General features: G+C 42.2%; 1 protein-coding gene across 3 annotated transcripts in view; it reads right to left on the reverse strand.

Moving 5' to 3' along the window:
* LOC138593283 (C-terminal-binding protein 2) overlaps positions 1-13,063 on the reverse strand; it is a 121,825-nt gene that overhangs the window by 12,908 nt on the left and 95,854 nt on the right. For all 3 annotated transcript variants that reach the window (XM_069664221.1, XM_069664220.1, XM_069664222.1), the window contains 3 exons: positions 11,530-11,684; positions 5,178-5,322; positions 2,244-2,450 (listed from right to left, as the gene is read on the reverse strand). In XM_069664221.1, coding sequence (XP_069520322.1) covers positions 2,244-2,450; positions 5,178-5,322; positions 11,530-11,684 — 507 coding nt within the window. The remainder of the gene's footprint in view (positions 1-2,243; positions 2,451-5,177; positions 5,323-11,529; positions 11,685-13,063) is intronic.

The following is a 13,063-nucleotide window of genomic DNA, read 5'->3' on the forward strand; positions in this document are numbered from 1 at the left end:
ACTATCTGTTGTGTAATGTACATCATACAAACATTCTCCAGAGTACAGGAGAGTGTTTGGGTTGCTCGGCAACAAAAGTCCAGTTTCAGTTAAGTTGAGGAACTAGTTGAGTTGATAGAGCAAATAATAATCTGTCGTTGATTGTTCCTGTTTACTACTATTTCCCGCTTGTGTAACTGTTGTGTAAAAGAGATATCACACTCGGGGTCGTGCTGTTGTACTGAATATCAGCACTGCTGTGATTCAGCCATAGGCACGAGAGCGCAGGCATCGCTCCCTCTCGTGTGATATTGCTTAATTATTGATGGGTGTCACGACATTGCAAATGCTAAAGTAACACACCAGATTGTGTTATACCACGAAGCTTGATACAAACACCAGCTGAGCAAACTCCCTCCACTGACAAGGACATGAGATGCAGCTGAAAGCTCCTGAATTACCTCGTGTGAAGATTCTTTTGTGACAAACTATATAAATATGTCAGAGGTCAAGAGCAAATTTCAGCTCTTATCTTTTTGTTTTTGGTTCATTCTGAAAAGAGGGGCTCTGGTTTAGCTCAGTGTGTAGAGCAGGCGCCCCGTGCAGAGGCCACAGGCGGCAGGTTCACTCCCCGACCTCAGCACTTTGCTGCGGGTCACCCTCCCACTCTCTGTTCCCCATATTTCCTGTCACTCTTCGCTGTCCTATTAAATAAAGGCTAAAAAAACCAAACAGAATTATTATCTTGAAGATATTTACAAAACAATAACACGATCATATAAGTCATATTGAATTACTGATCCTGCTAAGCATCAAACCCACTCACTCTCTCTTTCGCAGGAGGATATCTACGGTGGCTGAGAGGTTTAGATACGTATCTATGTATCTGTATATGATACGTAGATATGTGTCATTTTCATTGTCCATGTGATTTTTCAGGTGTTTAAATTTGTAAAGTTGTTTTAAAGTAAATCTTCTTCCTATATGATTGTTTGTCGAGCTACGCTATCTGATGCTAACAGCTCTTTGCAGCATCTGTGACTAAAAACCGTGTCCCATGCTGCTGCTGAGCGGGCTTTTCTTTGTATTCATATGGATTTACTTCATGAGGAACATTTTACAGTAATAATAAATAACATTAATACGTTTTTTTTGGCAGTATAATATTTATAAACTCTGCGATGGAATCCAGCTAATCCAGTTGATTCCCCCAACTGGTGTAGCTCAGAACTTATCCTAGGAATCCTCCTTTAAGCGGACTTTATAAAAGGACAGAAAAGTTGGCTTTCAAAAGATAAAAAAAAGATGTCATTGTTAAAAGTATTTACACAGAAAGAGGGCGTAAAACTAGAGCCTGAAAGGTTGGCATGTCTGGCGCTTTAAGTGCTACTTTAAGAGTCTACTGTCGCTCCACAGCCAGAGGTTCTCTTCAGTCTGTGTGTCTGCAGCCTGCAGAGGTGTGCAGCTGGCTATATGTGCAGCAAACAAACACCAGGAGGCCTTCGCTCTCCCAAACCTCCCTCTGACAATGGACATTGTTTTGGAGAAGGCCTGAGCCAGGAAGAAAGGGAGGATTAGGTGAGAAAGAGAGAGACGGGGCTGCCAGGACCTGCTGTTTGGACACAGAGCGTGTAGGAGGCTGTCTGGGACCTGGGAGGTGGTTGTTTGTGTGTGCGGGGTGAGTGTATGTGGACACAGAGATAAGGTGGCACTCTGGACAGGCTTGTGAGAAGACAGAGCTTCTGTCAGAGCTCACTGATGTTGAGACAGGGCAGGACACACACACACACACACACACACACACAATGAGCGTTAAAACAGGTGCAGGGAGGGAAACACACTGCAACACACAGACACAGACACAGGCAGGATCCTGTCTACCATAAGGGGCCTGATTATGGCAGGGCACGGTGTCGGGGGAGCACAGTGACAGAGAAGAAGAGTGGGGAACAGAAAAGAGGGAGAAATAATGGAGATATAACGCAGAGCATTAGAGCGGCGGGACGGGAGAACAGAGCGGTGGAAGAGGAAGCGAGCCCGGAGGGAGGTGAAACAGACAACCTTGAGATAATCTGCGGGACGGGCAGAGGGAGAAAAATAACCTTATCAGGGCAGGAAAACAGGAGGCACACTGAGCGGTTAGAGGATATGAAAACACAGAAGGGAGGGCGAGGAAGGAGAGTGAAAACAGCAACGAGAGGACAAGTAGGAGTCAAAAAGCTGGAGGAAGAAACTTCAAACAAGGAGGAATAAAGGATACTAACCGAAGCCGATGAGGCCCAGGGTTTCGCCGCGGATGCGAGCGGCGCCGGATGCGACCTCGCGGATCTGCTCCACGCTCTGCACCCGCGTGCCCTCCCGGAGAGCCTGGTAGAGCCAGGTGTTTCGCCGGTAAAGGTTGAGGATGTGGCAAAGGGTGGAGTCGGCCGTCTCCTCCACAGCCGCCGAGGGAATGTTGCACACAGCGATGCCTGAAGAAAGAACAACAAGGCAGAAGAGATTAAAATAAATCCAGCTCGAGGCAAAAAAAATTCTAACTATAATTTTTTCAGAAGAAGTTTCCCTGTTTTGTCCTGTTTGTTAACAGTTAGACCTCTTACAGAGACATGGCTGCAGGCTGACAGACTGGCTGATCGTCTTATAACCTTATTGAATACATAGTGCTGTAAGGAGTTGAGATAATTCAGTTAAAATTAACATCTAAATTTGGTTTATGATACCGAGGTAAGAGGCGATAATTCACAATTCCAGCAGCCGTTGTTGTGAGTGTGTTTTTTTTAGCTGTAATTAAATAAACATAAATATTATTATATATTAATATTATATATATATAACATACATATAATATTTTTGCAGATATGACGATGCAAAGATACTCAGAGACAACCTCTGTGAACTCTGAATTCTTCACAACCAAATAACTGCAGCTCTGCTACATGCACTGCAGAAAGTGCTGAGAGTACGGGCGCAACGAGGACTCGCTAAATAAATCATAATCTGTTTTAATGATAATCATTTTGTAGTGCTATATTTTTTCCACATTTTATCACAGTAAGTCCACTGTGTAATGTAGGCCCGATAATTGTTATTTAAAAAGCTATCATGCATGTTGCTCTGTGTGTTTTAAAAATAATCTCCATGGCAACGTTGCAGATTCAGCGATGATGTCATAGGAACCGCACGCAGCCGGCTGTAGCTAAAGACTTAGCTAAAAGGTGCAGGTGAAACCACGGCTGAGTCCTTGCAGTGGCAGCAACTGCCATACATGGCCACTAGGTAAGCAATGGAAAGGGAGACTGTCTCCGCAATGATTTGATTGCGCAACTTTTGTAGACTGGACCGCATGGGGGGAAAAAATGTGATTACTCAAGTACTCGTTTAAGCAATGGGAAGAGTCATCGGTTAGAGAAAATGTTGACTTTCTACATCCGTAGCTGAGAGTATTACAAACATGGAGTCAAAGCGGATTCTGCTGGAACAAATATGTGATGACACCATTTCTAAATAAGCCCAAGCATTGTTTTCTGCATCATATGTTATGTTTTCACATCAGCTAACAGATATGGTCTGGTCGTCTATAGGCCTGTATCGGCCCAATATTGGCCAACGGATATATCGGTCAGGCTCTTGAAATTGATCAGAATCAGAAATGTTTTATTTATAATTAAAGAAGGTCTCTGCTCACAAACTATGTGATGACATAATTTCTGAGTGACCCCAAGCGTTGTATTGAGCATTATGTGTTCTGTTTTTATATCTTCTAACAGATCTACAGATGCTGTTATATCGTCTATAGGCCTGTATCGGCCCAATATTGGCCAACGGATATATCGGTCGGGCTCTAGAAATTGATGGTCAAAATTATAAAATGTGTTATAATGGAAATAAGCTTAAAGAGATATAAGTTCCAACACCCATAAAAGAAAAACTTCAAGAAAAGATTTTAATCATTTCTGATCACAGATTCCCGAGAATCGCTTAGTGTGGCAAAAGAATTGTATTAAATGATAAAATCAAAGCATCATATGCTCCGTCTGAAAGTCAAAAAAAGATACTTTATCTATCTAACTTGTGTGCACTTGTATAGTAAGGCCAGGTTAAGACTCTTTTTGTCAAAATCTCTAGTAAACGCTCTAAATTTTGTTGCCTTAAAGGAATAAGACTACCTAACCCTGTGCGATTACCTTGCCTTTCCTCCACCACCACAAAGATTTCCATTATTAACACTTAAGCACTTCTGCCTGCCCTCGCTCTCCTCTAATGTCCTCATCCCACTCTGTATCTCTCAGTAACAGCACAGCCGTCTGTGGACAGCAAAAAATAGCCAGCTCCTGCTCAATCAATGGCCCCTTTTCTTCTCCCCGAGAACAGCCGTCATATCAGCGCCGCCTTCTCAAGGCACGATAGCTTTTGACTCCTGCGTTGCGAGGCAGAGCGCCTCCGGTGAGTGGGTGGCAGTTAGACACAGTATCTCGTATTGGCAGGGAAATGGCAGCTTTGTCAACTGTAAGGGCTGTTTGAGCCACCAGCCTGCTGATATGAGCCGGGGTGGAGGTTCAGAGAGAAGACTGAACTCTCCTCTCTCTCTCTGTGTGTCTTTCCCTTTCTGTCTCTTTGAACATCCTGGCTCTCAGTGGGATGTCCACCATTCATCTGACTCTTTAATTCAGCCTTTGATAACAGTCTGAAAATCCATACAGTGGAAAAACAAGGAAACAGTAAAAATAAAGCAGTCCTCCTGCTTTACAGAAGCACTATCAAGAGAGTGGGAACTTGTTTGGACCTCTGAATGCGGCTTCCTGTTTGGCCAATCACTTAAAATTTCGACATGCACATTACAGTGGTTTGATGAATCACCCCCTCAGAAATCAGCGAAGCCTGATTCCTGGCGCTGAGGTTTTAATGAACAAATAAACAATCAAGCTAGCTAACAAGCAGACAATGATTCACACTTCTCCCCATGAAGAAATCAATACAATATGGGGGAGGTAAACTTCAAAGCGATGAATTTATCCTGAGAGATGAAAAGCTAAAACCTCTGAAATGTTACAACCATCAAACAGACAAAAACACAAGACCCAAAAAACACTTATAAATTAGGGTATGTTACCCGAATTTAATCTAAATGTACCATTCCCTTCACTTTGCATTCTGGGATTGAACTTGTTTTTGGCAGCAAATGTTCTGAGAGTTCGTACCCAGCTCTCCTGCAGCCTTGATGTCGATGTTGTCGTAGCCGCTGCCGATGCGGATGATGATGCGCAGAGCTTTGAACTTCTCCAGGTCCTCTCTGGTCAGGGTGATGGTGTGGTACATCATGGCTCCCACCGCCTCATTGAGAACCTGTGGAGTGACAAAATTAAGCGTGTTGACTAAGGATGTAACAATACATCGACATGGGCATGATCAGCAATTCATGTCATCAGCTTTAAGATATCCCGACAGATATATCAGCCAAACGATACATGTATTTTTTCTTTTTTATAAAGGAAGGGAATGTTTTTTAATTCAATCATATTAAATCATATTTTAGTATTTTTCAGTCAGTTGATATAAATGTAACTGATTGTATGTAATGGGTCAATAATATCGTCTAATATCAGTCGCAAGCTTCTGAGTTAAATCAAATCTAAATCTTGTCATGGCAGACTTTGTGATATCAGCAAACACTGTAAGGTTTCAAACAATCGATATGATATTAGAGACTCCACTTTGCGCACTTCCTGTTAATGGGGCCCAGCTGTCTTCCACAGGAGTCAGAGTGTAAGAAGGTAATTAAACATTTTTTATCGTATGTGACACTGTCATTTCGTTTATATATGGTTCTACCAATAGTATGGATTATTAGTATATTTGTTAAAGACACCCACTAATTTGACTGTTTTTACTATTTCATCCGTTGCCAGCAGCAGTCAGGAACAAATGCTTAGTGACATTAGATTTCTATCACTACAGCAACCCGTTGGAATGTTTCATGGGCGTTGTAGCCGTCCCTCAGCCATCGCTGCTTAAAGCCCCTATTGTATTTTATACAAAAGTTAGTTCCGGACAAGTAATCTGATTGGACAAGAGGCATTGCATGAGTGCTGATATATAGAACAACATCACTGGGACTTTTCACTCTGTGTATCACTCCGCCTCAGCCAGGTGTTCTGAATACTGTTAATAAACATTACAGCAGAGCGTGTGTGTCGGCATTAATCAAGCTGGTACCTCTGAATCACACAGCAGACGCTTATTTCACTGGTTGATGATAAATTAAACATACATCATACAAAGTAGCTGATCTGTGGTAACTTAGGCCCCGTGCCCAATGAAGACAGAGCGAAAGACGCTGGTGTCATCACCGCCGCTTTTTTCAGGCAACAAATCAGATGTGGCGCCACTCGTCACCCTGGTTACCACCAAGCATGGAGGAGCAACTTGTTCTGGCCGTTTCTATCTACCCAGAGCTGTACGATATGACAAACAACCAATATCACAATAAAGACCAAAAAGCACATTTGTGGGAGCAGATCAGCTTGACACTAAATGTTGCTGGTAAGTGTTGTTCTTTTAGCGCCCTAGCTTTAGCTTGTTGTTAGCTTGTCATTAGCTGTGTAGTAAGTTAAACTAATTGCTGCCATAAAAACAAACCCTGCGTGCAGCGTTTTTTCTATTACCACACAAGCACTTCATCCCTGCTAGAAAAAGACGCAGGGCCTTAAAGACACTAACAAAGTTGCAAAAGTGCAGGAGAATGTTTGGGTTGCTTGGCAACAAAAGTCCAGTTTCAGTTAAGTTGTGGAACTAGTTGAGTTGGTGGAGCAAAAAATAATCTGTTGTTTATCTCACTTTTTATTACTATTTGCTTCTTGTATAACTTTATAAAAGCAGCATCACACTCAAGGTTTTGATTTGCTTTGATTCGATCGCAGGCATGTGGCCGCAGGCCGAGTGAGTATCACGATGAAACGTGTGAAATACAGCAATTTTGATACCTGAAGGGAGGATTTGTTACCCAATAAAGCTTTGAAGAAACTTCAGGATCAATATTTGTTAATTCAGTAGCATTTGTAATTTGGTTTCTGTTCTTCTTTTCAAAATAATAATTAATCTGGCTTTGTTTTGTTGACCATTTTGTCCACTGGTCCATTTGTTCCGTGCAACATGTGCATTAGAGTTCATAAGAAGAACCCATGACAATCACAAGACCGCATTCCTTCCAGAGGAGCCATAATAATTATGTCTGCATTGACTTCGGACACTTGAGGAAACATTTAAAATTTCACAGCGAGGGGAACTACGCGCATCACATGACTGGTCAACAGCACCATTGACTAACTGTGGTTTTTTTCCCCCCTTAGTCCTGCGCTGAAGCAGAACAAGTCATTACATTATCTCAGAGGAGCTGCATGGTCATCACAATTGTACCGAGACCCTGAGGGTGTTTATAGACAAAGGATCCGAGCAATTGACTTGGCAGAGAGGTCAAAGTAGCTGCTGATCGCTGGATAACCCTGAAGATATGATCGCATGTGGCCGCTTAAGGGAACTACTACTTGGGGAAATAACAGCCATCAAGACACTCCTATCAACCATCAAATAAAAAGGAGAAAATCTGAGTCAAACTTGCATTTACAGGCTGTTTAAATATTTGACTTGACTTGAGTCAGCAATAAGTTTTCATAGTGAGACTAGAATGTGTCCCTCCAAGCTAAACGTGGGATTCATTACTCAGTGCTTCTCCAATAATGTCACCGATCCTTAAATGAACCCTTAACAAGAAACAGCACTTCATTTTGATTTAAATGAACTCAGATCCCTGTTATCCGATCTTCTTTATATAAATGGACTACTCTCTTCATCTGAAATCAAGTATTACATGTCACACTTTGGGAATTATGTGCGAATTTGGTAGCGCTCTTGAATCCAGAGAGCAGTACAGACCAAATTTAAATCGCTTTTTTTCCTCGCCTCATGAGCTCACTTTTGGCTAAGTTTAATTCAAATCTGCTGGCAGGTTCCTGAGATCTTAAAATGTACTTTGAACATTCACCTCAGGGTGAAAGAAAATCTGAATTCAGTCACCTCGGGGGGCATTAATGTGAAAAGCCGCTCCTCTGCTACTTGACATGTACAAGGTGACCTGGCCTGTGATTCAGTCGGATGTGGATCTGCATTATTCCCCCTTAGTATCAGCCACAGCCCCTGTCAGCAGCGCCTAAATAACAGCTCCGCGTTCACCTCCAGCCAAACTGCATTAGCTTTCCTGTGATTAGCAGATTAGCTCTGAATTTCCATACTGCTTTTATTAGAGCGTCGGCCTTTCAGATACTTGTTCAAGGTTAAAACGCTCCGTACACGACCAGCCACAACGCGCGCACACACTCTGTTGTTTTTGAGTTACAGAGGGAGTCTTTTAGTATGAGCAATGAATTATCTGAATGGAAACTCTGACCTAATCTATAGCCCCCTCTCCACTCTAACCAAAGCCTTATTGCTTTTAAAAGTCTATCATTTCACATGATGCCTGGGCTCCTCTGACGGGCTTTCCGTTTCAATTTGGTGAAACCCGTACTGTACGTTTGGTGTGTGTGTGTGTTTTTTACCCTGTGGCTGACTGTGGGGAGGGATATAATGGCTATGATGTCATCCCACTAGTGATTAAGTGCAAATGTATTGTATGAGAGCTGGTTGTAATGCTGAAAACAGACTCTCTCCACCTGAAAGGAAAGATGTGCTGCTCAAAATGTAGCTTTTTAGCATTTAGCATATTTAAAAGGGGTATATGGTTATGAAAAAGGCATTGAATAAAGTAAATAAAGCATTAAGTACTACAAAGCAACCTTAAACGATAAATGAGAGTATGTTAGAAAAAGAAAACTTTGATCCTTTGTTGATCCCCTCTTTTTAAATCAGCAGTAAAGTAGAGATTATCTCAATAGGCCTTTAGCAGATATTAAGCTAACTCTAGCAGGTAGTTAGCTAGCTTAGACTACAGCGAAAAGGGCGGGAAGGAGCTAGCCTGTCCACAGGTTTAAAAAAACTAGCTTAAAAGCACTAAAACTCGCCCAGGAAAACATAATATCTTGTACGATTGATGTACACATAAAATAAAAGTAAACATTGTGGTTTTAACACTTGGATTTTGTGTGTATGAAACGGCTATGTTAGCTAGGAAGTGATTAAATGCTAACGTTAGCTGTTGTCAAACGGTATTAAACAGGTTTTCAAACGTTCTTAACATAAAATATGGCGAGTGTTCCTCCTGACTTTCATCAACTGTTTTCTCAGTTGCTAATTCATAAATAAATAAAAACAATTAGAAATAATTATAACAGCATTTAAGTTTCCTACCCTGAGTTTGACATCAAAGGAAAAAGTCAGCCATGTGAGTATAGTGAATTAATGCTAACCTAAGCTAGTTGCTAGCACAAAGTTGCACTTTGTGTGTAACACTAGCAAACAGTTATGTTAGCTAGGAAGTGATTAAATGCTAATGTTAGCTGTTGTCAAACGGTATTAAACAGTTTATCAAACGTTTTTTTACATAAAATATGGCCACGTGCACCTCCTGACTTTCATTAATTGTCTTTTCAGTTGCTAATCAATCGAAAACAATTAGACACACTTAAAACAGCATTTAAGTTTCCTACTCTGAGTTGGACATCAGAGGAAAAAGTCAGCCATGTAAATAAGATAAAATGCTAACCTAAGATAGTGGGTTGCTTTTTGTTGCTTGAGGTATAGACACAAGGCACAATCCCGAGAGTGATATTTATTTAGTCGTATAACATTAAAGAGGGGGTATTATGTTGTTTCACATGTTAAGATATATATATAATGTTACAATGTTGGATGTCCAGACTAAATGTGGGTGAAGTTTCAAATCTGTAGCTAAAAGTATGTTGGAGTAATACCCAGGCTTCTCAGCTCAGTCTGCAGGCTGCTGTGAACGCCAGGTTTCACACTGTTTTTTTCTACACGCTACACTTTGTGACCTCACAGCACTCAGCAGGCGTCTGAGAGCTGGCCAATCAGAAGAAAGTGGGCTTGTAGGGGCGGGGTTTCTTAAAGGGACAGAGCTGACAGAGTTGTTTCAGGCAGAGGCTGTATGAGGGCCTGCACAGAGCACCAGTGTGAGAAAAATGAGTTTTTTAAAACTGTAAATCATGCTAAGCTACTCCACAGGTATCACAGAGTGAAATATGATGCTTGAAATTAGCATAAAACCTCTCTTAAAGTCTCTGCAAGAAAGCAAAAAAACGCATTTCTGTAAATGCTGAACAGTTCCTTTAACCTGTGCTGAGAAAAATAGCACGTCATGGGAAAATGTATAAATAATTTCACAATCGAGTTATGGACCAAAACCAGAGGGTTTGTTGCTACTTTCTATTATTGCATTTTAAATTTTTGGACAAAACAAGAAACCTAAATATATTTTGATAGCTGTAGCCCTTATCTTAGCACCACATTTGGATGAATGGTCATGCAGCGCACAATGTGATGGGCCAGTGCTGACTCTTTGCCATATGGGCGATTATCCAGCTCGCCACATGTGACTATGAGACACGAACACTGTGAGAAGGACTCTGGGTCGACCTTGGACGGTGATGTTGGAGCGCAGGTGCTGCGTGCAGGATTCGGTCTCAGTGAAGTGCTATTGTAACTCGATCTTGATCAGTATTCTGCCTGTTTCATCATGCCCCTGTCGCACGGGAAATAAGGGATTACTGTGTAGAAGACCTGACATAACCTCTGGCCACTTTCATATTCCACCCTCGACAAGCCTTTCCCATGAGTTTCTGTATTTTCTGGTGTAGATGGAGTAGAGCGAGGCAGCTGGTGTCTGGCCTGGCAACATCATAGTGAAACTCCCTGAATTATCAGCGCTGCATCTCCGCATCCATGCAGCAGTAAGAAGAGATTGGACATTTTCAATCTACACCGCCCCTCTGGGTATCTAGACTGCAAGTTATTACTGCGAACTGCTGAATATGCTGGCGAGGTGAACATTACAATCATGTTCCTCCTGATAAGGCAGTGTTAAAACAAACAAAAAGCTCCCCGCTCCCCCCTTCTCCTCGCCGCCCAAGGTCTTTGATTGAATTGATCTCTATGCAAATGCTGCGATTTTAATATGTCCCATTTTCATAAAAACAGCGAGAGGAGAGATGTAGCGGCTCTCACTCCGTCTGCAGATGGAGAGATAGCACTTCGGTGATACACATCTCCGTGGCCATATATTGTTTTGCAGCCTCGGTGCTGCATAAAAAGCAATAAAAGAGCCTCTACAAGCCAATGTAATTACACTGCATCCCCGCCATACAAGACTCTCTATTAGAACAATGGCACTGATGTAGGCATTGCACTCTGTACCACAAAGTGACATTAAATCATAATGAAGCCACTATATTTTAACTGGCGTGTGTATATGGAGCCAATATAACGCGCTTCACATATCAGGGATGAGATGGGAAAAGAAAGACGCATGCATGAGTGAGTGACATCCCTCCATCAACTTTTACAGATCTGGGAAGCAATGTGCAGCGTCTGTGTGTTGTGTACCTTCTCGTGTATCTCCTGTGTGGACTGAGCGTCACAGAAGGCCACAGTGGCCAAGTCTTTCAGGATGGGCATCTCCACGGTGCAGTCGCGCCCGTCCAGCAGCGCCACAAGGGGGCGCGGATGCATTGGCCCGTTCATGATTTGGGGCCGAATACCTGGAAGAAGATGGAGAATAGAGGAAAGATTATTTTAGGTGTAAGAGAATATAGTTTTGCATCATGATACTTAGAAAACAAACATCCCCTTATTGTGTCAAACCAAGCAGATAATTTGTGACATTTCATCTGTAAAAATTAGAACTAATACTTTTCTTGTTGTAGTTATGTGATTAAGTTCTGAGAGGTGACCCTGAGAAGTATCAAAAAAGCTTTCTGCAAAACATTCTGCAATAAAAACAAGCGAATATGTTCAAGGATTTGACACACTGCAAATTATTCGACTAAAAAATTAAGCAAGTTGCACTCTCCTGACAGCCGGAGTCAACACACTGTTTCCTAGAACAGTGATTCTCAAAGTGGGGTGCTGGGACCCCTGGGGGTCCGCGAACCATAGCCTGGAGGTCCGCGAAATAATTATGATAAATTTATAATAAAGTATAAAATTGTGCTGTGTCATTAAAAACTGCACGTCAACAGATGAGGACCATTTGCGCCAATGAAACAAGCATATTGTGTCCATTACTCCCACCCACGTTAGCATTGGACCAATAGAAACTGATATGATTGTGACACCAATTCAATCTGTCATGAATCACTCAAGTCACTCAGGTCGCTTATTAGCCAGCTAGCTAGCTTGCGAGCATGGAGAAATATTTGAATCTGTCCACATCTTCAAGCGAAGCACAAACTAGCTAAATTGAGAAAATATGACGACAGGTATCTAGAGTTTCGTTTTATTGAGAGCAGTGACGGGAGACCAAAATGCGTCATGTGTCTTCAGGTGCTAGCGAACGAAGCTATGAAGCCAGCCAACCTAAAGCGACATCCGATTACAAAGGACCCATCGAAAGAGCGAGGAATACACCCGCCAGAAAACACAGCTGGTCAACGCGGCCACAACCTTCAGAGAAAGCACAGAAGGCTTCTTGTTTGGTGGCTCATTGGATTGCTAAAGCTAAGAAGCCACACACAATTGCACAAGAGCTCGTACTTCCAGCGGCGGTTGAAATGAGTAAAAATTCACAACCCAAATAGCTACAATGGCATCTAAGAGAGCAAATGGTAGCAAGCATATGCGTAACCGGTGTAACGACTACGAGGGGAGCTCCTTGGAAGTTGTTTTCCTCGGAAAGTTTGAGAACCCCTGTTTCCTAGAAGATGATAATAACCTGCTGCAGGTGTGTGTATGCAGATGTGCTGATTAGGATATAGCAGAGAGAAAGGCTTCTCCGAACTAACAAGCGTTGCTCAATAAATCAATGCACCTACTTAAGACTGGATTAGACCACAGCCTCACTTACAGGAATCCTCTCGCTCTCAGGGCTCCCAAACACTTACATCACACACGGAAACCCACACTCACATGTATGCATGCA

Source organism: Semicossyphus pulcher, unplaced genomic scaffold, assembly GCF_022749685.1.
Source record: "Semicossyphus pulcher isolate SPU_LCO1_2020_fin unplaced genomic scaffold, fSemPul1.0.p SCAF_16, whole genome shotgun sequence".
In the NCBI taxonomy this organism is placed as follows: Eukaryota; Metazoa; Chordata; class Actinopteri; order Labriformes; family Labridae; genus Semicossyphus; species Semicossyphus pulcher.